At 47.5% G+C, this 27,117-nt stretch overlaps 1 protein-coding gene across 50 annotated transcripts in view; it reads left to right on the top strand.

Annotated features, from left to right (window-relative positions):
• LOC110487768 (ankyrin repeat and KH domain-containing protein 1) overlaps positions 1-27,117 on the top strand; it is a 92,369-nt gene that overhangs the window by 23,141 nt on the left and 42,111 nt on the right. For 32 of the 50 annotated variants that reach the window (XM_090198094.1, XM_090198090.1, XM_090198077.1 and 29 more), the window contains exons 3-4: positions 11,902-12,058; positions 14,383-14,545. In XM_090198094.1, coding sequence (XP_090054220.1) covers positions 11,902-12,058; positions 14,383-14,545 — 320 coding nt within the window. The remainder of the gene's footprint in view (positions 1-11,901; positions 12,059-14,382; positions 14,546-27,117) is intronic. The other 18 variants (XM_090198100.1, XM_090198098.1, XM_090198092.1 and 15 more) reach the window with 3 other exon arrangements.

Below are 27,117 nucleotides of genomic sequence, written 5' to 3'. Positions count from 1 at the left end.
TAATGACTAAAATGACGTAGCCTAATGGCCTTATTCATAATATGATCCGTTAATGAAATAACATGACAAATACATTTAGTTTTTCATGTTAGACCTGCAATTTTAAACAATACAAGTGGCTTGAAGCAGCCTTCTTGAATTTGGAGCGCAGAAATTCAAGAACTGGAATAGGCCTACCTTGAATATCAGACATTTCCTCATTCTATTTCAGGCCATATATGTACACTTATATAAATTATGCAATTGTATATCATTGAGGTCCTTAAATTACAATGTGTTTGAAAAGTCCCTGAAAGTCCTTGAAATTGACTTGCCAATTTCTGCATGAACCCTGGTTAAAGTACAGATAGTCCTCGGTGGAGTACAGGGACAATTAGCATAGTATTCCTAGAAGTATACATGTGGAACTGCATGAAAGTCCTTTTATTTTTGCTTCAAACCATTTTTTTCACACATTGGCCCCATTTTATTTATAGAAAGACACATATAGTGGGGCAAAAAAGTATTTAGTCAGACACCAATTGTGCAAGTTCTCCCACTTAAAAAGATGAGAGGCCTGTAATTTTCATCATAGGTACACTTCAACTATGACAGGCAAAATTAGAAAAAAAATCCAGAAAATCACTAGGATTTTTAATGAATTTATTTGCAAATTATGGTGGAGAATAAGTATTTGGTCACCTACGAACAAGCAAGATTTCTGGCTCTCACAGACCTGTAACTTCTTTAAGAGGCTCCTCTGTCCTCCACTCGTTACCTGTATTAATGGCACCTGTTTGAACTTGTTATCAGTATAAAAGACACCTGTCCACAACCTCAAACAGTCACACTCCAAACTCCACTATGGCCAAGACCTAAGAGACACCAGAAACAAAATTGTAGACCTGCACCAGGCTGGGAAGACTGAATCTGCAATAGGTAAGCAGCTTGGTTTGAAGAGATCAACTGTGGAAGCAATTATTAGGAAATGGAAGACATACAAGACCACTAATAATCTCCCTCGATCTGGGGCTCCACCCAAGATCTCACCCCGTGGGGTCAAAATGATCACAAGAACGGTGAGCAAAAATCCCAGAACCACACGGGGGGACCTAGTGAATGACCTGCAGAGAGCTGGGACCAAAGTAACAAAGCCTACCGTCAGTAACACACTATGCCGCCAGGGACTCAAATCCTGCAGTGCCAGACGTGTCCCCCTGCTTAAGCCAGTACATGTCCAGGCCCGTCTGAAGTTTGCTAGAGAGCATTTGGATGATCCAGAAGAAGATTTGGAGAATGTCATATGGTCAAATGAAACCAAAATATAACTTTTTGGTATAAACTCAACTCGTCGTGTTTGGAGGACAGTTTCATCCAAAGAACACCATACCTACTGTGAAGCATGGGGGTGGAAACATCATGCTTTGGGGCTGTTTTTCTGCAAAGGGACCAGGATGACTGATCCGTGTAACGGAAAGAATGAATGGGGCCATGTATCGTGAGATTTTGAGTGAAAACCTCCTTCCATCAGCAAGGGCATTGAAGATGAAACGTGGCTGGGTCTTTCAGCATGACAATGATCCCAAACACACCGCCCGGGCAACGAAGGAGTGGCTTCGTAAGAAGCATTTCAAGGTCCTGCAGTGGCCTAGCCAGTCTCCAGATCTCAACCCCATAGAAAATCTTTGGAGGGAGTTGAAAGTCCGTGTTGCCCAGCAACAGCCCCAAAACATCACTGCTCTAGAGGAGATCTGCATGGAGGAATGGGCCAAAATACCAGCAACAGTGTGTGAAAACCTAGTGAAGGCTTACAGAAAATGTTTGACCTCTGTCATTGCCAACAAAGGGTATATAACAAAGTATTGAGAAACTTTTTTGTTGTTGACCAAATATTTATTTTCTACCATTTGCAGGTAAATTCATTAAAAATCCTACAATGTGATTTTCTGGATTTATTTTTCTTCTCATTTTGTCTGTCATAGGTACACTTCAACTATGATGAAAATTACAGGCCTCATCTTTTTAAGTGGAGAACTTGCACAATTGGTGGCTGACTAAATACTTTTTTGCTCCACTGTATGTTTTGTCACATACACCTGATAGGTGTATTACAGGGTCAGCCGTAGTAGTACGGTGTCCCTGCAGGAAATGTGCTCAAGGAAACAGATATTCCACCTTGACTGCTCGTGTATTCGATCCAGAGACCTTTCTGTTACTAGCCCAAGGCTAGCTGCCGCCCTAATGAGAAACATTAACACTGGGTTAGAGCAGAAATACCACAACAGGCAGCAAAAATGAAAACTTAGACTGAATAATCAGGTGTGTATTGATCAGTCAGCAGATCGGGTAATATGTTTTTGAAGGAGTGTGGTGTCAGATTGAATGATCAGCAGGTGTATATCGATCGGGTAATATGTTTTTGAAGGAGTGTGGTGTCAGATTGAATGATCAGCAGGTGTGTATTGATCAGGTAATGTTTTCTAAGGAGTGGCGGGATGAATGTGTAAAGTTTTGATGGTCTTTTGCAGCTCATTCCAGTTTTTGGCTGCAGAACACTGGAATGACTGACAGGAATAACCAGCTCTACATCTAGCAGAGAGCAGGTTGCTAGTGGAGATGCCGAGGTAGAGGGGTCTAGTGTCGCGTATGTAAACAGAGCCAGTTGACCAGGCTGTAAAGGTCACAGTGATAAGTGTTGAAGGGGGCACTGGTAACAAAGCTCATGGCAGTGTGGTAAAGTACATCTAGTTTGAGGGAGGTTTTGGGGCCTTTAAACCACATTGCGGTTGTCCAGGATTGGCAGTGTGTTCATTGTTTCCCAGGGTGTGCTTGGCAGGGTGGGTGAAGGATGTAACTTTACCCTGAAGGTGGGTGAGGTGGGTATGGAATGACAGTGACCAGGACAGCCGTATACCAGGATATGTATAGGTGTCGACATTAAGGCTGAGCCCATTTAGTCGACTGTTTGGTTGATGGGCTGTTGGTCGAACAAGATTTATTTTGTCGAGCAGCGGCAAAAACTAAATAAATAATCATTGTCTTACCTGTCTGAGTGGACTAATCCGTTGTGGAGGCCGTGGGAACGGTACAGTCCATCACTATTTAAGTTGTGTGCTACTGAAATTGTATATGGTTATATTACGTAGGCACAAGGGTGCCACACTAATGCAAATATTGTCTCCTCCTGCGTTGGATAGAGGTCGCTGTCCACAGTTCTGAAACGCATCAGTGCACTGTTGGAATGGTGTCTTTTCCTAGACCATGTTGCTATGTGCCAAGTTAAGCAGCATATTGGTATCGAGAACAGCCCATGACTTAAAAGTGAGGAGAGGGGTAACCAACTTAAATGAAGTCTATAATCAATAGCCTAACTGTTAAATGTGCCTGGCTTTATAAATATTCCATATATATCTACAGAAATAAGACAACTCCTGCTTCTGTTGCCTGTTTGACTGTTTGTTTTAATAGAATACTGATTCAGTGAGTACCAACATGTTGGATATTTTTGCTTTACAAAGTCAGTTGTTTTGAATCTTTTCTCTGTTCTGATAAGGGATGAAAACGTGTTTGTTCCACTGGAACAGCCTCTCAGCCGTTATTTATCATTTATTTACGGTTTACACTTCCACGTTGTCAAATTCTATTTATAAATATAGCCCTCCATATCCTTATTGTTACGATCATCATTATTATAATAAGTCATGTCGTTATCATTAGTAGACTTAGTATAGCAGCCTCCTATAACCACCATGGAGCTGAAGGCCTTAGAGTACATCCTGTTTAGTCGTATTACTGTAACGTACTTACATATGACCAACACACAGCCCCTCTCTCCTCTCTCCCTGCATGGTGAACATATGACCCAACACACAGCCCCTCTCTCCTCTCTCTCCCTGCATGATGAACATATGACCCAACACACAGCCCCTCTCTCCTCTCTCTCCCTGCATGGTGAACATATGACCCAACACACAGCCCCTCTCTCCTCTCTCTCCCTGCATGATGAACATATGACCCACACACAGCCTCTCTCTCCTCTCTCTCCCTGCATGATGAACATATGACCCAACACACAGCCCCTCTCTCCTCTCTCTCCCTGCATGATGAACATATGACCCACACACAGCCTCTCTCTCCTCTCTCTCCCTGCATGATGAACATATGACCCAACACACAGCCCCTCTCTCTTCTCTCTCCCTGCATGATGAACATATGACCCAACACACAGCCCCTCTCTCCCTGCATGGTGAACATATGACCCACACACAGCCCCTCTCTCCTCTCTCTCCCTGCATGATGAACATATGACCCAACACACAACCCCTCTCTCCTCTCTCTCCCTGCATGGTGAACATATGACCCAACACACAGCCCCTCTCTCCACTCCCTGCATGGTGAACATATGACCCAACACACAGCCCCTCTCTCCTCTCTCCCTGCATGATGAACATATGACCCAACACACAGCCCCTCTCTCCTCTCTTTCCCTGCATGGTGAACATATGACCCAACACACAGCCCCTCTCTCCTCTCTCTCCCTGCATGGTGAACATATGACCCAAGACACAGCCCCTCTCTCCTCTCTCTCCCTGCATGATGAACATATGACCCAACACACAGCCCCTCTCTTCTCTCTCCCTGCATGATGAACATATGACCCAACACACAGCCCCTCTCTCCTCTCTCTCCCTGCATGATGAACATATGACCCAACACACAACCCCTCTCTCCTCTCTCTCCCTGCATGATGAACATATGACCCAACACACAGCCCCTCTCTCCTCTCTCTCCCTGCATGGTGAACATATGACCCAAGACACAGCCCCTCTCTCCTCTCTCTCCCTGCATGATGAACATATGACCCAACACACAGCCCCTCTCTTCTCTCTCCCTGCATGATGAACATATGACCCAACACACAGCCCCTCTCTCCTCTCCCTGCATGATGAACATATGACCCAACACACAACCCCTCCCTCCTCTCTCTCCCTGCATGATGAACATATGACCAACACACAGCCCCTCTCTCCCTGTGTGCGTGCATCCCGGGTGCTTAAACCACTTAATACATTTTAGAATAAGGCTGTAACATAACAAAATGTGGAGAATGTCTCGGTTTCTGAATTCTTCCCTAAGGCACTGTATATGTAAATTCTTATGTAAGCTACGGTATTGTATCAACCGTTCATGTCATCGTACAGCATACGAGTCGTGATTTGAAATGCATTCAAGCATTTTAGTTATAAAATAACAACGCGACACTTGAATAATTAGCGTAAACAAATAAACCGTTCCATTGTAGAAATTGCATTCACGAATGCATGCGACTGGTTTTAGTCTTTATTACGCGAAGGCTTTAAAAAATATTTATTTCAAATGTTACAACACTGTGGTATCCTTTATAATTTGTGTTTCCATTGTTCCAAACGGTCAGAGAAGTGATATTGTAATCTAACAGCAGCTGTTTGGCAACATAATATACATGTAGTGCTTTCTCCTTCTTTTTCTTCATCTCCACTATTTTCTACAACTCGTCACATTTCTTCCACACCTCCAACTTCCCTGTTACCTCCTGAGCAACCAGTAAACATTCCCCCATTTTGAGTTTTATTCCTCACATCCTCTGCATCCATTTTGCTGTCATGTGTTCAGAGTTTATAACCAATTTATTGATGTGATGATGATATGCTATATGTTCAGCCCTATTGGTCACCTGCATTTAATGCTTACATGAGTCCCATAACGAGAGTTGAGGGAATGTTTTCTTCCTAAACGAGTGATTTCGGTAACACAAGTTTTCAGTCGCAAATGGCTGTAATAATGTTACAGCTTCAGCAATACGGACAGCGAGATCAACACTGTTCTGTGGTGGTCGCTGCAGCAGGGAGGAGAGAGATGGCGGGTGCTAGTCAGTCACCCGCTGTCATTTTTTGAAAAACACAGTGCAGTAAGTCTGAGCCCGCACAATCAAATCAATTGCGGTCGGACTCCCTCTAGTCATTTTTGTCTCTTAATGATTTAATCAGACAGTTTGCTTAAAGCATCAGACACGCTCTGTGCATATAGTTGGTTTTATTCAAATGCATAGGATGTCTATATGGAAAAATACAAGTTAGAAAAAGTTGTCCAATCGGTTGTTCGAAAGAACAAACGAATCTCGGTCGACCAATATTTTTTGGGGGTGTCATGGACAGCCCTACTCTAGCTCTAACCCATTCAGGATGAGACTGTTAGGAGGGCAGGCAGGTTGAGGTAGATTGGTTGGTAACGTCAGAGAAGGCATGTTGTGAGTGGTTTTCAAACCTGCCTGAACAATCCTCTGAGAACCCTAGGTCGCTGACTGTGTTGAACAAGATGAAACTGGTTAAACAGAAGGCTTTGATGAATATAAGCCAGATGAATAAAAACAGCCTCTTAATAATGCTTGTTATCAAAAGCCCATGTGACGTTGTTTAGACAGGAAATACAACCAACCAACCACCCAGACCTCAGCCCTTCACTACTTCCCATGGCCTGCCTGCCCGCCTGGGGCAACGTTGTCAACTCCTTCTGACGGCCAGGTGTAGGCTAAGGTTTGACTCAGTCACACAGGCAGAGCAGAGGGTAGTGGTGATGGAAACACTGACTGGCAGGATCCACCCACTAACACAGTTTTACTTCTAAACTTTTCTGTTGCAAAGATGGTTCCGTTCTGTATGGCTGTGTCTTGTGATCCAGCTTTGCTTGTGTGTGATTTCGTCTTTACTTCACTGTTGTGCAGGGCTTGCAAGTTAACAATTTCACTGTACTGTGCATGTGGCAACTACAACTTGAAACTTCTACTTCCACTGATGTAGGTTAGAGGCAAACATCAGGGGGAGAGTTGGGATCATTCTAACTTGCACTGACTTTCTCCCACATCTCTGGTGTCAACGCACACAGTATTTTGGCTTGGATGGCCTCCATGGATGGGAAGTGGGTCTTGCTCCTTGTGAAATAGGTCCTTCAGTCTAGGTTAACAGAACAAGCAGTCTGTTTTTTCCTGTTCCCTGCGTCTCGGTCCTCTCCTTCCCCGCGTCTCGGTCCTCTCCTTCCCCGCGTCTCGGTCCTCTCCCTCCCCGCGTCTCGGTCCTCTCCCTCCCCGCGTCTCGGTCCTCTCCCTCCCCGCGTCTCGGTCCTCTCCCTCCCCGCGTCTCGGTCCTCTCCCTCCCCGCGTCTCGGTCCTCTCCCTCCCTGCCACCCTGTAGGCCCCATCTATAATTCACCACTAGCTAGCCCCCTAGACCAGGGTGGGTAATTCCTGTCCTTGAGGCCCTGATTGGTGCCACAGTTTTGCCCCAGCTAACACACCTGACTCCAATAATCACCTAATCACGATCCTCGGTTTAGAACGCCATTTGATTAATCAGCTGTGTTTTGTTAGGGATGGAGAAAAAGTGACACAAATCAGGCCCTCGGACTGGAGTTACCCAACCGTGCCCTAGACGCTAGCTGGCCCCCTAGACGCTAGCTGGCCCCCTAGACGCTAGCTGGCCCCCTAGACGCTAGCTGGCCCCCTAGACGCTAGCTGGCCCCCTAGCCCTTTAGGTAGCACCCTAACCCCTGGCTTAGACTAGTCTAGACCCCAACTCCTAGCTTAGACTAGTCTAGACCCCAACTCCTAGCTTAGACTAGTCTAGACCCCAACTCCTAGCTTAGACTAGTCTAGACCCCAACTCCTAGCTTAGACTAGTCTAGACCCCAACTCCTAGCTTAGACTAGTCTAGACCCCAACTCCTAGCTTAGACTAGTCTAGACCCCAACTCCTATCTTAGACTAGTCTAGACCCCAACTCCTATCTTAGACTAGTCTAGGCCCCAACTCCTAGTTTAAACTAGTCTAGACCCCAACTCCTAGCTTAGTCTAGACTCCTAGCTTAGTCTAGACTCCTAGCTTAGTCTAGACTCCTAGCTTAGTCTAGACTCCTAGCTTTGACTAGTCTAGACCCCGGCACTTGGGGTTAGATCTGTGAGGACTGGGTCAGTCGGTGTAGGCAATATGTCTACATTTCCTCCTAGCCTCTCAGGGGGTAAGGTGGAGCTGCTCTTCGTGTGAAGACCTTTTTAACATGTACACATACACTGTACAAAATACAATTACAACAATACTGAATTAGCACTTTTATTTTAACTTAATATAATACATAAAAAACATCTATTTAGTCTCAAATAAATAATGAAACATGTTCAATTTGGTTTAAATAATGGAAAAAAACAGTGTTGGAGAAGAATGTAAAAGTGCAACGTTTAAGGTCCTTGCTCAGAACATGAAAACATATGAAAGTTGGTGGTTCCTTTTAACATGAGACTTAAATATTCCCAGGTAAGAAGTTTTAGGTTGTCATTATTATAGGAATTATGACGCGTCGACTATTTCTCTCTCTACCATTTGTATTTCATATACCTTTGACTATTGGATGTTCTAATAGGTACTTTAGTATTGCCAGCCTAATCTCAGGAGTTGATAGGCTTGACGTCGTAAACAGCGCTGTGCATCAAGCATTGTGAAGAGCTGCTGGCAAACGCAGTGAAGTGTGAATGAATGCTTACGAGCCTGCTGCTGCCTACCACCGCTCAGTCAGACTGCTCTATCAAATATCTAATCATAGACTTAATTATAATATAATAACACACAGAATTACGAGCCTTTGGTCATTAATATGGTAAAATCTAGAAACAATCATTTCGAAAACGTTTATTCTCTCAGTGAAATATAGAACCGTTCTGTATTTTATTGAACGGGTAGCAACCATAAGTCTAAATATTGCTGTTACATTGCACAACCTCCAATGTTATGTCATAATTATGTAAAATTCTGGCAAATTAGTTCGCAACGAGCCAGGCGGCCCAAACTGTTGCATAAACCCTGACACTGCGTGCAATGAACACAAGAGAAGTGACACAATTTACCTAGTTAATATTACCTGCTAACACTAATTTATTTAAACTAAAAATGCAGATTTAAAAATATATAATTCTGTGTATTGATTTTAAGAAAGGCATTGATGGTTTTTAAAAATGTTTTATTTTTTCATTTTTCAAATAAGAAAATTCAAAACAAAAATGAAAAGATATTAGACACCAATGTGACAGTAACGGATGAGTGTAAAATAATAATAATTGTATATATAAAGTCATAATTTAAAGAATATTTTTTATTTATTTATTTCACCTTTATTTAACCAGGTAGGCTAGTTGAGAACAAGTTCTCATTTGCAACTGCGACCTGGACAAGATAAAGCACAGCAGTTCGACACATACAACAACACAGAGTTACACATGGAATGAACAAAACATAGTCAATAATACAGTAGAAAAAAAGAAGTCTATATACAGTGAGTGCAAATAAGGTCAAATAAGGGAGTTAAGGCAATAAATAGGCCATGGTGGCGAAGTAATTACAATATGGCAATTAAACACTGGAATGGTAGATGTGCAAAAGATGGAGCAAAATAAATAAATACAGTATGGGAATGAGGTAGATAGATGGGCTGTATACAGATGGGCTATGAACAGGTGCAGTGATCTGTGAGCTGCTCTGACAGCTGGTTCTTAAAGCTAGTGAGGGAGATGGGAATCTCCAGCTTCAGTGATTTTTTTTCCCAGTTCGTTCCAGTCAGTGGCAGCAGAGAACTGGGAGGAAAGGCGACCAAAGGAGGAATTGGCTTTGGGGGTGACCAGTGAGATATACCTGCTGGAGCGTGTGCTACGAGTGGGTGCTGCTATGGTGACCAGCGAGCTGAAATAGGGCGGGGCTTTACCTAGCAGAGACTTGTTGATAACCTGTAGCCAGTGGGTTTGGCGACGAGTATGAAGCGAGGGCCAGCCAATGACGGCGTACAGGTCGCAGTGGTGGGTAGTATATGGGGTTGTGATAGACTACATCCAGTTTGCTGAGTAGAGTGTTGGAGGCTATTTTATAGATGACATCACCGAAGTCAAGGATCTGTAGGATGGTCAGTTTTACGAGGGTATGTTTGGCAGCATGAGTGAAGGAAGGTTTGTTGCGAAATAGGAAGCCGTGGTCACCTGCTGTAAGCTACATATTATACATGATATTATACATTATGTATTATATTATACATTATACATTATGTATAATATTGTGTGAAACATTAAGGATTATATAGAGATTTAATCAATTTTAGGGGAGATTCTCTATATCGACGCGATGGGGAGATTCTCCATATCGACGCGATGGGGAGATTCTCCATATCGACGCGATGGGGAGATTCTCCATATCGACGATAAAAGGTTGCAAAATTCAGTAAAATGTCTAACTTATTACTCAAGCAGTAAGTGATTTTCTCCAGTGGGATTCAACTAACTTCTGATAGCCACATTGCAACTGGCAGGGGGAATCCGATTTCCATTTCAAGGCGATACATCTCTTGGCATTCGCTAGCAATATTTCTGTTAGCTTTATAGTATGGCTTTGCCAAAGATTGGTGTTAGTAAAGTTACCCAGTAGACAGACCTCCGGGTCTAAAGGGAATGCAACCCCGTGAATTGAGGATATGGTATCGCATACCCCCCTGCCAGAAACCGTGTAGTTTTGAACACTGCCAAGTGGAATGGAGGAATGTTCCTTCATCTGAGCCACATCTAAAACATAGGGAGGATATATCTGGGTTGAACTTGTGCAGTCTAGATGGGGTGATATAGAGCTGATGGAGGAAATTAAACTGGATCAGTCTGTATCTGGAGTTCAATGTGGATGTAACACCATCCCTGCATAGGTCACTCCATAGACCCTCATCAAGATCAATACCCAGATCTTTTTCCCATCTAAGTCGGGGTTTATCTAGCTCAGGCAGTGTTAGTCCTGACATAAGAGCGTCGTAAACACGGGGGAAAAGGCGTTGACGTTTATGATTAGGTACATTCATGCAACGATTGTGTTTTTGTTTAAATCATCACCCGTTTGGCGAAGTAGGCTGTGATTCGATGCTAAATTAACAGGCACCGCATTGAATATATGCAACGCAGGACTAGCTAGTTAACCTAGTAATATCATCAACCATGTGTCGTTAACTAGTGATTATGTGAAGATTGATTATTTTTATAAGATAAGTTTAATGCTAGCGAGCAACTTACCTTGGCTCCTTGCTGCACTCGCGTAACAGGTGGTCAGCCTGCCACACAGTTTCCCCGTGGATTGCAATATAATCGTCCATAATCGGCATCCAAAAATACAGATTACCGGTTGTTATGAGAACTTCAAGTCGGCCCAAATGAATCGACCTCTAGTACAAAACATTAGGAACGCCTTCCTAATATTGAGTTGAATCCCCCTTTGCCATCAGAACAGGCTCAATTCGTCGGGGCATGGATTCTACAAGGTGTTGAAAGCGTTCCACAGGGATGCTGGTCCATGTTGACTCCAATGCTTCCCACAGTTGTGTCAACTTGGGTGGTGGACCATACGCTCAAACCGGTGCTCCAGGCACCTACTACCATACCCTGTTCAAAGGCACTTCTGTTCTTTGTCTTGTCCATTCACCCTCAGTATGTTACACAATCCATGTCTCAATTGTCTCCAGGCTTATTCTTCTTTAACCCGTCTCCTCCCCTTCATCTACACTGGTTGAAGTGGATTTAACAAGTAACATCAATAAGCGATCATAGCTTTCACCTGGATTCACTTGGTCAGTCTGTCATGGAAAGAACAGGTGTTCCTAATGTTTTGTATGCTCGGTGTATACACCCAAGACAGTGAAGCTTGTCAAATCAGTATTCCTGACTTGGATCTAACCCTTGTGTTTCCTGTGTTTCTTTATGAATGCCTCTACTAACCATGGATTGGCTGTGGCTGGACTTGCCTCTACGATCCAACTGCCTGGCTTCATTGGTATGGTTTTGCCCCACATGCCCGTGTTTCCTGTGATGGCCTTTAACCCGGAAGGCATTGGTAAACTGTCAACTGCGGATGGTAAAGCGTTCGCAGATCCCGAGGTGCTGCGGAGGCTGACGTCGTCAGTGAGCTGTGCCCTGGACGAGGCGGCTGCCGCCCTGACGCGCATGAGAGCAGAGAACACACTCAACGCTGGCCAGGCCGACAAGTATGTATCTACCCCAGTCTGTAAATCAAATCAGTTTATTGGTCACATACACATGTTCAGCAGATGTTATTGTGGGTGTAGCAAAATGCTTGTGTTACTAGCTCCAACAGTGCAGTAATATCTAACAATTCACAACAATACACACAAACTTAAAAGTAAAAGAATGGAATTAAAGAATCTATAAATATTAGGACGAGCAATGTTGGCGTGGCATTGACTAAAATACTGTACAATAGAATACATTATATACATATGAGATGAGTAAAGGAAAAATATTTAAACATTCTTAAAGGGACTAGTGTTCCATTATTAAAGTGGCCAGTGATTTCAAGTCTATTTGTGTAGGCAGCAGCCTCTAAGGTGCATCGTTACATAGCCATCACATACCTAGTGTACGATGGCCTTGAGATAGAAGCTGTTTATCAGTTTCTCAGGCCCTGCTTTGATGCACCTGTACTGACCTCGCCTTCTGGATGATAGCGGGATGAACTGGCAGTGGCTCAGGTGGTTATGTCCTTGATGATCTTTTTGGCCTTCCTGTGACATCGGGTGCTGTAGGTGTCCTGGAGGGCAGGTAGTTTGCCCCCGGTGATGCGTTGTGTAGACCTCACTACCCTCTGGAGAGCCCTGCGGTTGCAGTCACTGCAGTTGCCGTACCAGGCGGTGATACAGCCCGACAGGATGCTCTCGATTGTGCATCTGTAAAAGTTTGAGGGTTTTTGGTGCCAAGCCAAATTTCATCAGCCTCCTGAGGTTGAAGAGGCGCTGTTGCACCTTCTACCCCACGCTGTCTGTGTGGGTGGAACATTTCAGTCTGTCAGTGATGTTTACGCCGAGGAACTTTAAGTTTTCCAGCTCCAATGCTGTCCCTTAAATGTGGATAGGGGCGCTGCTCCTTCTGCTGTTTCCTGACACCACACTCAGAGGGCCCTCACCACCTCCCTGTAGGCCGTCTCGTTGTTGTTGGTAATCAATCCTACCACTGTAGTGTTTTCTGAAAACTTGATGATTGAGTTGGAGGCGTGCATGGCCACGCAGTCATGAGTGAACAGGGAGTACAGGAGAGGGCTCAGAACGTACCCTTGTGGGGCCCCTGTGTTGAGGATCAGCGAAGTGGAGATGTTTCCTACCTTCACCACCTGGCGGCAGCCCGTCAGGAAGTCCAGGACCCAGTTGCACAGGGCGGGGTCGAGACCCAGGGTCTCGAGCTTAATGACGAGTTTGAAGGGTACTATGGTGTTGAATGCTGAGCTGTAGTCAATGAACAGGCATTCCTTTTGTTCAGATGGGTTAGGGCAGTGTGATGGCCACTGCATCGTCTGTGAACCTATTGGGGCAGTAAGCAAATTGGATTGGATTAAGGGTGTCAGGTAGGGTGGAGGTGATATGGTCCTTAACTAGTCTCTCAAAGCACTTCATGACAGAAGTGAGTGCTACGGGGCGATAGTCATTTAGCTCAGTTACCTTTGCCGCCTTGGGTACAGGAACAATGGTGGCCCTCTTGAAGCATATGGGGACAGCAGACTGGGATAGGGATTGATTGAATATGTCTGTAAACACACCAGTCAGCTGGTCTGCGCATGCTCTATGGACGCGGCTGGGGATGCCGTCTGGGCCGGCAGCCTTGCGAGGATTAACACACTTAAATGTCATCCCCACGTCGGCCATGGAGAAGGAGAGCCCACAGTCCTTGGAAGCGGGCCGTGTCGGTGGCACTGTTATCCTCAAAGCGGGTGAATGCGGATGTTTAGCTTGTCTGGGAGCAAGACGTCGGTGTCCGAGACCTCTTTGTAGTCTGTGATGGACTGTAGACCCTGCCACATACGTCTGAGCCATTGAATTGCGACTCTACTTGACTTTATCTCTATACTGACGTGTTGCCTGTTTGATTGGCTTACGGAGGGAATCAAACAGGCAACATCCATTTATCTATCAATACACGAGCAGAAAACCCACTCAACGCTGGCCAGGCTGACAAGTATGTGAGACCCACTGAATATAGCAAAACCTGCATTTCAATCAGTCAGTGTGTTACCTCTGTGATCAATATGTCAATCAGTCAGTGTGTTACCTCTGTGATCAATATATCAATCAGTCAGTGTGTTACCTCTGTGATCAATATGTCAATCAGTCAGTGTGTTACCTCTGTGATCAATATGTCAATCAGTCAGTGTGTTACCTCTGTGATCAATATGTCAGTCAGTCAGTGTGTTATCTCTGTCATCAATATGTCTGGTAGTTTTTCTTTCAAAATAATAGTAGAAGTGTGATTATGAGAGGTGTGTGTGTGTGTTCTGCTGTCACAGGGGCAGTAATTGTAGCAGTCTGGTTATTTTCAGCCGGAGTCTAGCTGAGGCGTGTTCGGACGGAGACGTGAACGCTGTGAGGAAGCTGCTAGACGAGGGGCGGAGCGTCAACGAACACACTGAGGAAGGAGAGAGTCTTCTCTGCCTCGCCTGCTCTGCTGGATACTATGAACTCGCACAGGTGTGTGTGTGAGAACAGTGCAGTGTGTGTGTGTGAGAACAGTGCAGTGTGTGTGTGTGAGAACAGTGCAGTGTGTGTGTGTGAGAACAGTGCAGTGTGTGTGTGTGAGAACAGTGCAGTGTGTGTGTGAGAACAGTGCAGTGTGTGTGTGTGAGAACAGTGCAGTGTGTGTGTGTGAGAACAGTGCAGTGTGTGTGTGTGAGAACAGTGCAGTGTGTGTGTGTGTGTGAGAACAGTGCAGTGTGTGTGTGTGTGTGAGAACAGTGCAGTGTGTGTGTGTGTGAGAACAGTGCAGTGTGTGTGTGTGTGAGAACAGTGCAGTGTGTGTGTGTGAGAACAGTGCAGTGTGTGTGTGTGAGAACAGTGCAGTGTGTGTGTGTGAGAACAGTGCAGTGTGTGTGTGTGAGAACAGTGCAGTGTGTGTGTGTGAGAACAGTGCAGTGTGTGTGTGTGTGAGAACAGTGCAGTGTGTGTGTGTGTGAGAACAGTGCAGTGTGAGAACAGTGCAGTGTGTGTGAGAGAACAGTGCAGTGTGTGTGTGTGAGAGAACAGTGCAGTGTGTGTGTGAGAGAACAGTGCAGTGTGTGTGTGTGAGAGAACAGTGCAGTGTGTGTGTGTGAGAGAACAGTGCAGTGTGTGTGTGTGAGAGAACAGTGCAGTGTGTGTGTGTGAGAGAACAGTGCAGTGTGTGTGTGTGAGAGAACAGTGCAGTGTGTGTGTGTGAGAACAGTGCAGTGTGTGTGTGTGTGAGAACAGTGCAGTGTGTGTGTGTGTGAGAACAGTGCAGTGTGAGAACAGTGCAGTGTGAGAACAGTGCAGTGTGAGAACAGTGCAGTGTGTGTGTGTGAGAGAACAGTGCAGTGTGTGTGTGTGAGAGAACAGTGCAGTGTGTGTGTGTGAGAGAACAGTGCAGTGTGTGTGTGTGAGAGAACAGTGCAGTGTGTGTGTGTGTGAGAGAACAGTGCAGTGTGTGTGTGTGAGAGAACAGTGCAGTGTGTGTGTGTGAGAGAACAGTGCAGTGTGTGTGTGTGAGAGAACAGTGCAGTGTGTGTGTGTGAGAACAGTGCAGTGTGTGTGTGTGAGAACAGTGCAGTGTGTGTGTGTGAGAACAGTGCAGTGTGTGTGTGTGTGAGAACAGTGCAGTGTGTGTGTGTGTGAGAACAGTGCAGTGTGTGTGTGTGAGAGAACAGTGCAGTGTGTGTGTGAGAGAACAGTGCAGTGTGTGTGTGTGAGAGAACAGTGCAGTGTGTGTGTGTGAGAGAACAGTGCAGTGTGTGTGTGTGAGAGAACAGTGCAGTGTGTGTGTGAGAACAGTGCAGTGTGTGTGAGAGAACAGTGCAGTGTGTGTGTGAGAACAGTGCAGTGTGTGTGTGAGAACAGTGCAGTGTGTGTGTGAGAACAGTGCAGTGTGTGTGTGAGAACAGTGCAGTGTGTGTGAGAGAACAGTGCAGTGTGTGTGAGAGAACAGTGCAGTGTGTGTGAGAGAACAGTGCAGTGTGTGTGAGAGAACAGTGCAGTGTGTGTGTGTGAGAGAACAGTGCAGTGTGTGTGTGTGAGAGAACAGTGCAGTGTGTGTGTGAGAGAACAGTGCAGTGTGTGTGTGTGAGAGAACAGTGCAGTGTGTGTGTGTGAGAGAACAGTGCAGTGTGTGTGTGTGAGAGAACAGTGCAGTGTGTGTGTGTGAGAACAGTGCAGTGTGTGTGTGAGAGAACAGTGCAGTGTGTGTGTGTGTGAGAGAACAGTGCAGTGTGTGTGAGAGAGAACAGTGCAGTGTGTGTGAGAGAGAACAGTGCAGTGTGTGTGAGAGAGAACAGTGCAGTGTGTGAGAGAGAACAGTGCAGTGTGTGTGAGAGAGAACAGTGCAGTGTGTGTGAGAGAGAACAGTGCAGTGTGTGTGAGAGAGAACAGTGCAGTGTGTGTGAGAGAGAACAGTGCAGTGTGTTTGTGTGAGAACAGTGCAGTGTGTGTGTGTGAGAACAGTGCTGTGTGTGTGTGTGAGAACAGTGCAGTGTGTGAGAACAGTGCAGTGTGTGTGTGTGAGAGAACAGTGCAGTGTGTGTGTGAGAGAACAGTGCAGTGTGTGTGTGAGAGAACAGTGCAGTGTGTGTGTGAGAACAGTGCAGTGTGTGTGTGAGAACAGTGCAGTGTGTGTGTGAGAACAGTGCAGTGTGTGTGTGAGAACAGTGCAGTGTGTGTGTGAGAACAGTGCAGTGTGTGTGTGAGAACAGTGCAGTGTGTGTGTGAGAACAGTGCAGTGTGTGTGAGAGAACAGTGCAGTGTGTGTGTGTGTGTGAGAACAGTGCAGTGTGTGTGTGAGAACAGTGCAGTGTGTGTGTGAGAACAGTGCAGTGTGTGTGTGAGAACAGTGCAGTGTGTGTGAGAGAACAGTGCAGTGTGTGTGAGAGAACAGTGCAGTGTGTGAGAGAACAGTGCAGTGTGTGTGTGTGTGAGAGAACAGTGCAGTGTGTGTGTGTGAGAGAACAGTGCAGTGTGTGTGTGTGAGAGAACAGTGCAGTGTGTGTATGTGTGAGAGAACAGTGCAGTGTGTGTGTGTGAGAGAAAAGTGCAGTGTGTGTGTGTGAGAGAAAAGTGCAGTGTGTGTGTGTGTGAGAGAACAGTGCAGTGTGTGTGTGTGTGAGAGAACAGTGCAGTGTGTGTGAAAGAACAGTGCAGTGTGTGTGAGAGAACAGTGCAGTGTGTGTGTGAGAGAACAGTGCAGTGTGTGTGTGAGAGAACAGTGCAGTGTGTGTGTGTGAGAGAACAGTGCAGTGTGTGTGTGAGAGAACAGTGCAGTGTGTGTGTGTGAGAGAACAGTGCAGTGTGTGTGTGTGAGAGAACAGTGCAGTGTGTGTGTGAGAGAACAGTGCAGTGTGTGTGTGAGAGAACAGTGCAGTGTGTGAGAGAGAGAACAGTGCAGTGTGTGTGAGAACAGTGCAGTGTGTGTGAGAGAGAACAGTGCAGTGTGTGTGTGAGAGAGAGTGCAGTGTGTGTGTGTGTGAGAGAGTGCAGTGTGTGTGTGTGTGAGAGAGTGCAGTGTGTGTGTGAGAGAACAGTGCAGTGTGTGTGTGTGAGAGAACAGTGCAGTGTGTGTGTGTGAGAGAACAGTGCAGTGTGTGTGTGAGAGAACAGTGCAGTGTGTGTGTGTGAGAGAACAGTGCAGTGTGTGTGTGTGAGAGAACAGTGCAGTGTGTGAGAGAGAGAACAGTGCAGTGTGTGTGAGAACAGTGCAGTGTGTGTGAGAACAGTGCAGTGTGTGTGAGAGAGAGTGCAGTGTGTGTGTGTGTGTGTGAGAGAGTGCAGTGTGTGTGTGTGTGTGAGAGAACAGTGCAGTGTGTGTGTGTGAGAGAACAGTGCAGTGTGTGTGTGTGAGAGAACAGTGCAGTGTGTGTGTGTGAGAGAACAGTGCAGTGTGTGAGAGAGAGAACAGTGCAGTGTGTGAGAGAGAGAACAGTGCAGTGTGTGTGTGAGAGAACAGTGCAGTGTGTGTGTGAGAGAACAGTGCAGTGTGTGTGTGTGAGAGAACAGTGCAGTGTGTGTGTGAGAGAACAGTGCAGTGTGTGTGTGTGAGAGAACAGTGCAGTGTGTGTGTGTGAGAGAACAGTGCAGTGTGTGTGTGAGAGAACAGTGCAGTGTGTGAGAGAGAGAACAGTGCAGTGTGTGTGAGAACAGTGCAGTGTGTGTGAGAGAGAACAGTGCAGTGTGTGTGTGAGAGAGAGTGCAGTGTGTGTGTGTGTGAGAGAGTGCAGTGTGTGTGTGTGTGAGAGAGTGCAGTGTGTGTGTGAGAGAACAGTGCAGTGTGTGTGAGAGAGAACAGTGCAGTGTGTGTGAGAGAGTGCAGTGTGTGTGTGAGAGAGTGCAGTGTGTGTGTGAGAGAGTGCAGTGTGTGTGTGAGAGAGTGCAGTGTGTGTGTGAGAGAGTGCAGTGTGTGTGAGAGAGAGTGCAGTGTGTGTGTGTGTGAGAGAGTGCAGTGTGTGTGTGTGTGTGTGTGTGTGTGTGTGTGAGAGAGTGCAGTGTGTGTGTGTGTGTGTGAGAGTGCAGTGTGTGTGTGTGTGTGAGAGAGTGCAGTGTGTGTGTGTGTGAGAGTGTGAGAGAGTGCTGTGTGTGAGAGTGTGAGAGAGTGCAGTGTGTGTGTGTGTGAGAGTGCAGTGTGTGTGTGTGTGTGAGAGTGTGAGAGAGTGCAGTGTGTGTGTGTGTGAGAGAGTGCAGTGTGTGTGTGTGAGAGAGTGCAGTGTGTGTGTGTGAGAGAGTGCAGTGTGTGTGTGAGAGAGAGTGCAGTGTGTGTGTGTGAGAGAGTGCAGTGTGTGTGTGTGTGAGAGAGTGCAGTGTGTGTGAGAGTGCAGTGTGTGTGAGAGAACAGTGCAGTGTGTGTGTGAGAGAACAGTGCAGTGTGTGAGAGAGAACAGTGCAGTGTGTGTGAGAGAACAGTGCAGTGTGTGTGTGAGAGAGTGCAGTGTGTGTGTGTGTGAGAGAGTGCAGTGTGTGTGTGTGTGTGTGTGTGAGAGAGTGCAGTGTGTGTGTGTGTGTGTGAGAGAACAGTGCAGTGTGTGTGTGTGAGAGAACAGTGCAGTGTGTGTGTGTGAGAGAACAGTGCAGTGTGTGTGAGAGAACAGTGCAGTGTGTGTGAGAGAACAGTGCAGTGTGTGCGAGAACAGTGCAGTGTGTGTGAGAACAGTGCAGTGTGTGTGAGAGAGAACAGTGCAGTGTGTGTGTGAGAGTGCAGTGTGTGTGTGAGAGAACAGTGCAGTGTGTGTGTGAGAGTGCAGTGTGTGTGTGAGAGAGTGCAGTGTGTGTGAGAGAGTGCAGTGTGTGTGTGAGAGAGAGTGCAGTGTGTGTGTGTGTGTGTGTGAGAGAGTGCAGTGTGTGTGTGTGTGTGTGTGTGAGAGAGTGCAGTGTGTGTGTGTGTGTGAGAGAGTGCAGTGTGTGTGTGTGTGTGAGAGAGTGCAGTGTGTGTGTGTGTGTGTGAGAGTGTGAGAGAGTGCAGTGTGTGTGTGTGTGTGAGAGAGTGCAGTGTGTGTGTGTGTGAGAGTGTGAGAGAGTGCAGTGTGTGTGTGTGTGAGAGAGTGCAGTGTGTGTGTGTGTGTGAGAGAGTGCAGTGTGTGTGTGTGTGTGAGAGAGTGCAGTGTGTGTGTGTGAGAGAGTGCAGTGTGTGTGTGTGAGAGAGTGCAGTGTGTGTGTGTGAGAGAGTGCAGTGTGTGTGTGTGAGAGAGTGCAGTGTGTGTGTGTGTGAGAGAACAGTGCAGTGTGTGTGTGTGTGTGAGAGAACAGTGCAGTGTGTGTGAGAGAACAGTGCAGTGTGTGTGAGAGAACAGTGCAGTGTGTGTGTGAGAGAACAGTGCAGTGTGTGTGTGAGAGAACAGTGCAGTGTGTGTGTGTGAGAGAACAGTGCAGTGTGTGTGTGAGAGAACAGTGCAGTGTGTGTGTGTGAGAACAGTGCAGTGTGTGAGAGAGAGAACAGTGCAGTGTGTGTGAGAGAGAGAACAGTGCAGTGTGTGTGAGAGAGAACAGTGCAGTGTGTGTGTGAGAGAGAGTGCAGTGTGTGTGTGTGAGAGAGTGCAGTGTGTGTGTGTGTGAGAGAGTGCAGTGTGTGTGTGTGTGAGAGAACAGTGCAGTGTGTGTGTGTGAGAGAACAGTGCAGTGTGTGTGTGTGAGAGAACAGTGCAGTGTGTGTGTGAGAGAACAGTGCAGTGTGTGTGTGTGAGAGAACAGTGCAGTGTGTGTGTGTGAGAGAACAGTGCAGTGTGTGAGAGAGAGAACAGTGCAGTGTGTGTGAGAACAGTGCAGTGTGTGTGAGAGAGAACAGTGCAGTGTGTGTGTGAGAGAGAGTGCAGTGTGTGTGTGTGTGTGTGAGAGAGTGCAGTGTGTGTGTGTGTGTGAGAGAACAGTGCAGTGTGTGTGTGTGAGAGAACAGTGCAGTGTGTGTGTGTGAGAGAACAGTGCAGTGTGTGTGTGTGAGAGAACAGTGCAGTGTGTGTGAGAGAACAGTGCAGTGTGTGTGAGAGAACAGTGCAGTGTGTGCGAGAACAGTGCAGTGTGTGTGAGAACAGTGCAGTGTGTGTGAGAGAGAACAGTGCAGTGTGTGTGTGAGAGTGCAGTGTGTGTGTGAGAGAACAGTGCAGTGTGTGTGAGAGTGCAGTGTGTGTGTGAGAGAGTGCAGTGTGTGTGAGAGAGTGCAGTGTGTGTGTGAGAGAGAGTGCAGTGTGTGTGTGTGTGTGAGAGAGTGCAGTGTGTGTGTGTGTGTGTGTGAGAGAGTACAGTGTGTGTGTGTGTGTGAGAGAGTGCAGTGTGTGTGTGTGTGTGAGAGAGTGCAGTGTGTGTGTGTGTGTGAGAGTGTGAGAGAGTGCAGTGTGTGTGTGTGTGAGAGAGTGCAGTGTGTGTGTGTGTGAGAGTGTGAGAGAGTGCAGTGTGTGTGTGTGTGTGAGAGAGTGCAGTGTGTGTGTGTGTGTGAGAGAGTGCAGTGTGTGTGTGTGTGTGAGAGAGTGCAGTGTGTGTGTGTGAGAGAGTGCAGTGTGTGTGTGTGAGAGAGTGCAGTGTGTGTGTGTGAGAGAGTGCAGTGTGTGTGTGTGAGAGAGTGCAGTGTGTGTGTGTGTGAGAGAACAGTGCAGTGTGTGTGTGTGTGAGAGAACAGTGCAGTGTGTGTGAGAGAACAGTGCAGTGTGTGTGAGAGAACAGTGCAGTGTGTGTGTGAGAGAACAGTGCAGTGTGTGTGTGAGAGAACAGTGCAGTGTGTGTGTGTGAGAGAACAGTGCAGTGTGTGTGTGAGAGAACAGTGCAGTGTGTGTGTGTGAGAGAACAGTGCAGTGTGTGTGTGTGAGAGAACAGTGCAGTGTGTGTGTGAGAGAACAGTGCAGTGTGTGAGAGAGAGAACAGTGCAGTGTGTGTGAGAACAGTGCAGTGTGTGTGAGAGAGAACAGTGCAGTGTGTGTGTGAGAGAGAGTGCAGTGTGTGTGTGTGAGAGAGTGCAGTGTGTGTGTGTGTGAGAGAGTGCAGTGTGTGAGAGAACAGTGCAGTGTGTGTGTGTGAGAGAACAGTGCAGTGTGTGTGTGTGAGAGAACAGTGCAGTGTGTGTGTGAGAGAACAGTGCAGTGTGTGTGTGTGAGAGAACAGTGCAGTGTGTGTGTGTGAGAGAACAGTGCAGTGTGTGAGAGAGAGAACAGTGCAGTGTGTGAGAGAGAGAACAGTGCAGTGTGTGTGAGAGAGAACAGTGCAGTGTGTGTGTGAGAGAGAGTGCAGTGTGTGTGTGTGTGTGTGAGAGAGTGCAGTGTGTGTGTGTGTGTGAGAGAACAGTGCAGTGTGTGTGTGTGAGAGAACAGTGCAGTGTGTGTGTGTGAGAGAACAGTGCAGTGTGTGAGAGAGAGAACAGTGCAGTGTGTGAGAGAGAGAACAGTGCAGTGTGTGAGAGAGAGAACAGTGCAGTGTGTGTGTGAGAGAACAGTGCAGTGTGTGTGTGAGAGAACAGTGCAGTGTGTGTGTGAGAGAACAGTGCAGTGTGTGTGTGTGAGAGAACAGTGCAGTGTGTGTGTGAGAGAACAGTGCAGTGTGTGTGTGTGAGAGAACAGTGCAGTGTGTGTGTGTGAGAGAACAGTGCAGTGTGTGTGTGAGAGAACAGTGCAGTGTGTGAGAGAGAGAACAGTGCAGTGTGTGTGAGAACAGTGCAGTGTGTGTGAGAGAGAACAGTGCAGTGTGTGTGTGAGAGAGAGTGCAGTGTGTGTGTGTGTGAGAGAGTGCAGTGTGTGTGTGTGTGAGAGAGTGCAGTGTGTGTGTGAGAGAACAGTGCAGTGTGTGTGAGAGAGTGCAGTGTGTGTGAGAGAGTGCAGTGTGTGTGTGAGAGAGTGCAGTGTGTGTGTGAGAGAGTGCAGTGTGTGTGTGAGAGAGTGCAGTGTGTGTGTGAGAGAGTGCAGTGTGTGTGAGAGAGAGTGCAGTGTGTGTGTGTGTGAGAGAGTGCAGTGTGTGTGTGTGTGTGTGTGTGAGAGAGTGCAGTGTGTGTGTGTGTGTGTGAGAGTGCAGTGTGTGTGTGTGAGAGAGTGCAGTGTGTGTGTGTGTGAGAGTGTGAGAGAGTGCTGTGTGTGAGAGTGTGAGAGAGTGCAGTGTGTGTGTGTGTGAGAGTGCAGTGTGTGTGTGTGTGTGAGAGTGTGAGAGAGTGCAGTGTGTGTGTGTGTGTGAGAGAGTGCAGTGTGTGTGTGTGAGAGAGTGCAGTGTGTGTGTGTGAGAGAGTGCAGTGTGTGTGTGAGAGAGAGTGCAGTGTGTGTGTGTGAGAGAGTGCAGTGTGTGTGTGTGTGAGAGAGTGCAGTGTGTGTGAGAGAGTGCAGTGTGTGTGAGAGAACAGTGCAGTGTGTGTGTGAGAGAACAGTGCAGTGTGTGAGAGAGAACAGTGCAGTGTGTGTGAGAGAACAGTGCAGTGTGTGTGTGAGAGAGTGCAGTGTGTGTGTGTGTGAGAGAGTGCAGTGTGTGTGTGTGTGTGAGAGAGTGCAGTGTGTGTGTGTGTGTGTGTGTGTGTGTGAGAGAACAGTGCAGTGTGTGTGTGTGAGAGAACAGTGCAGTGTGTGTGTGTGAGAGAACAGTGCAGTGTGTGTGAGAGAACAGTGCAGTGTGTGCGAGAACACTGCAGTGTGTGTGAGAACAGTGTAGTGTGTGTGAGAGAGAACAGTGCAGTGTGTGTGTGAGAGTGCAGTGTGTGTGTGAGAGAACAGTGCAGTGTGTGTGTGAGAGTGCAGTGTGTGTGTGAGAGAGTGCAGTGTGTGTGAGAGAGTGCAGTGTGTGTGTGAGAGAGAGTGCAGTGTGTGTGTGTGAGAGAGTGCTGTGTGTGTGTGTGTGTGAGAGAGTGCAGTGTGTGTGTGTGTGTGAGAGAGTGCAGTGTGTGTGTGTGTGTGAGAGAGTGCAGTGTGTGTGTGTGTGAGAGTGTGAGAGAGTGCAGTGTGTGTGTGTGTGAGAGAGTGCAGTGTGTGTGTGTGTGAGAGTGTGAGAGAGTGCAGTGTGTGTGTGTGTGAGAGAGTGCAGTGTGTGTGTGTGTGTGAGAGAGTGCAGTGTGTGTGAGAGAGTGCAGTGTGTGTGTGTGAGAGAGAACAGTGCAGTGTGTGTGTGAGAGAGTGCAGTGTGTGTGTGAGAGAGTGCAGTGTGTGTGTGAGAGAGTGCAGTGTGTGTGTGTGTGTGAGAGAGTGCAGTGTGTGTGTGTGTGTGAGAGAGTGCAGTGTGTGTGTGTGAGAGAGTGCAGTGTGTGTGTGTCTGTGAGAGAGTGCAGTGTGTGTGTGTGTGTGAGAGTGTGAGAGAGTGCAGTGTGTGTGTGTGTGAGAGTGCAGTGTGTGTGTGTGTGAGAGTGTGAGAGAGTGCAGTGTGTGTGTGTGTGTGAGAGAGTGCAGTGTGTGTGTGTGTGTGAGAGAGAGTGCAGTGTGTGTGTGTGTGTGTGTGAGAGAGTACAGTGTGTGTGTGTGTGTGTGTGAGAGTGTGAGAGAGTGCAGTGTGTGTGTGTGTGTGAGAGAGTGCAGTGTGTGTGTGTGTGAGAGTGTGAGAGAGTGCAGTGTGTGTGTGTGAGAGAGAGTGCAGTGTGTGTGTGTGTGAGAGTGCAGTGTGTGTGTGTGAGAGTGCAGTGTGTGTGTGTGAGAGAGTGCTGTGTGTGTGTGTGAGAGAGTGCTGTGTGTTTGCGTGTGTGAGAGAGTGCAGTGTGTGTGACAGAGTGCAGTGTGTGTGTGTGTGAGAGAGTGCAGTGTGTGTGAGAGAGTGCAGTGTGTGTGTGTGTGTGTGTGAGAGAGTGCAGTGTGTGTGAGAGAGTGCAGTGTGTGAGAGATAGTGCAGTGTGTGTGTGAGAGAGAGTGCAGTGTGTGTGTGTGAGAGAGAGTGCAGTGTGTGTGTGTGAGAGAGTGCAGTGTGAGAGAGTGCAGTGTGTGTGAGAGAGTGCAGTGTGTGTGTGTGTGAGAGAGTGCAGTGTGTGTGAGAGAGTGCAGTGTGTGTGTGAGAGTGCAGTGTGTGTGTGAGAGAACAGTGCAGTGTGTGTGAGAGAGAACAGTGCAGTGTGTGTGTGAGAGAGTGCAGTGTGTGTGTGTGAGAGTGCAGTGTGTGTGTGTGAGAGTGCAGTGTGTGTGTGTGTGAGAGTGCAGTGTGTGTGTGTGTGAGAGAGTGCAGTGTGAGAGAGTGCAGTGTGTGTGAGAGAGTGCAGTGTGAGAGAGTGCAGTGTGAGAGAGTGCAGTGTGTGTGTGAGAGTGCAGTGTGTGTGTGTGTGTGTGAGAGAGTGCAGTGTGAGAGAGTGCAGTGTGAGAGAGTGCAGTGTGAGAGAGTGCAGTGTGTGTGTGTGTGAGAGAGTGCAGTGTGTGTGTGTGAGAGAGTGCAGTGTGTGTGTGTGTGTGAGAGAGTGCAGTGTGAGAGAGTGCAGTGTGTGTGTGTGAGAGAGTGCAGTGTGAGAGAGTGCAGTGTGTGTGTGTGTGTGAGAGAGTGCAGTGGGTGTGTGTGTGAGAGTGCAGTGTGTGTGTGAGAGTGCAGTGTGTGTGTGAGAGAGAGTGCAGTGTGTGTGAGAGAGTGCAGTGTGTGTGTGTGTGTGTGAGAGAGTGCAGTGTGAGAGAGTGCAGTGTGTGTTTGTGAGAGAGTGCAGTGTGTGTGTGTGTGTGTGAGAGTGCAGTGTGTGTGTGTGTGAGAGTGCAGTGTGTGTGTGTGTGTGAGAGAGTGCAGTGTGTGTGTGTGTGAGAGAGTGCAGTGTGTGTGTGTGAGAGAGTGCAGTGTGTGTGTGTGTGAGAGAGTGCAGTGTGTGTGTGAGAGAGTGCAGTGTGTGTGTGAGTGCAGTGTGTGTGTGTGAGTGCAGTGTGTGTGAGTGCAGTGTGTGTGAGTGCAGTGTGTGTGAGTGCAGTGTGTGTGTGAGTGCAGTGTGTTTGTGAGTGCAGTGTGTTTGTGAGTGCAGTGTGTGTGTGTGAGTGCTGTGTGTGTGTGTGAGTGCAGTGTGTGTGAGAGAGAGAACAGTGCAGTGTGTGTGTGAGAGAGAACAGTGCAGTGTGTGTGTGAGAGAGAACAGTGCAGTGTGTGTGTGAGAGAGTGCAGTGTGTGTGTGAGAGAGTGCAGTGTGTGTGTGTGAGAGAGTGCAGTGTGTGTGTGAGAGTGCAGTGTGTGTGTGTGTGTGTGTGAGAGTGCAGTGTGTGTGTGTGTGTGTGTGAGAGTGCAGTGTGTGTGTGTGTGTGTGAGAGAGTGCAGTGTGTGTGAGAGAACAGTGCAGTGTGTGTGAGAGAACAGTGCAGTGTGTGTGTGAGAGAACAGTGCAGTGTGTGTGTGTGAGAGAACAGTGTAGTGTGTGTGTGAGAGAAAAGTGCAGTGTGTGTGTGAGAGAACAGTGCAGTGTGTGTGAGAGAACAGTGCAGTGTGTGTGAGAGAGTGCAGTGTGTGTGTGAGAGTGCAGTGTGTGTGTGTGAGAGTGCAGTGTGTGTGTGAGAGTGCAGTGTGTGTGTGAGAGTGCAGTGTGTGTGTGAGAGAGTGCAGTGTGTGTGTGTGTGTGTGAGAGTGTAGTGTGTGTGTGTGTGTGAGAGAGAGCAGTGTGAGAGAGTGCAGTGTGTGTGTGTGAGAGAGAGCAGTGTGAGAGAGTGCAGTGTGTGTGTGTGTGTGTGTGTGAGAGAGTGCAGTGTGTGTGTGTGAGAGTGCAGTGTGTGTGTGTGTGTGTGTGTGTGTGTGTGAGAGAGTGCAGTGTGTGTGTGTGAGAGAGTGCAGTGTGAGAGAGTGCAGTGTGAGAGAGTGCAGTGTGAGAGAGTGCAGTGTGTGTGTGAGAGAGTGCAGTGTGTGTGTGTGTGAGAGAGTGCAGTGTGTGTGTGTGTGAGAGAGTGCAGTGTGTGTGTGTGAGAGAGAGTGCAGTGTGTGTGTGTGAGAGAGAGTGCAGTGTGTGTGTGTGTGTGAGAGAATGCAGTGTGTGTGTGTGAGAGAGTGCAGTGTGTGTGTGTGAGAGAGTGCTGTGTGTGTGTGTGTGAGTGCAGTGTGTGTGTGTGTGTGAGTGCAGTGTGTGAGTGCAGTGTGTGTATGAGTGCAGTGTGTGTATGAGTGCAGTGTGTGTGTGAGAGTGCAGTGTGTGTGTGAGAGTGCAGTGTGTGTGAGAGTGCAGTGTGTGAGTGCAGTGTGTGAGAGAGAGAACAGTGCAGTGTGTGTGAGAGAGAGAACAGTGCAGTGTGTGTGAGAGAGAACAGTGCAGTGTGTGAGAGAGAGAACAGTGCAGTGTGTGTGAGAGAGAACAGTGCAGTGTGTGTGAGAGAGAACAGTGCAGTGTGTGTGAGAGAGAACAGTGCAGTGTGTGTGTGAGAGAGAGAACAGTGCAGTGTGTGTGTGAGAGAGAGAACAGTGCAGTGTGTGTGTGAGAGAGAGAACAGTGCAGTGTGTGTGTGAGAGAGAGAACAGTGCATTGTGTGTGAGAGAGAGAACAGTGCAGTGTTTGTGAGAGAGAACAGTGCAGTGTGTGAGAGAGAACAGTGCAGTGTGTGTGTGAGAGAGAACAGTGCAGTGTGTGTGTGAGAGTGCAGTGTGTGTGTGTGTGAGAGTGCAGTGTGTGTGAGAGTGCAGTGTGTGTGAGAGTGCAGTGTGTGAGAGAGTGCAGTGTGTGTGAGAGAGTGCAGTGTGTGTGA

This window comes from Oncorhynchus mykiss, chromosome 14 (genome assembly GCF_057628025.1).
Source record: "Oncorhynchus mykiss isolate SJ-2025 chromosome 14, ASM5762802v1, whole genome shotgun sequence".
Classification (NCBI taxonomy): Eukaryota; Metazoa; Chordata; class Actinopteri; order Salmoniformes; family Salmonidae; genus Oncorhynchus; species Oncorhynchus mykiss.
Note: the sequence above shows the minus strand (reverse complement) of the source record. Positions and strands in the feature narration are given on the sequence as shown.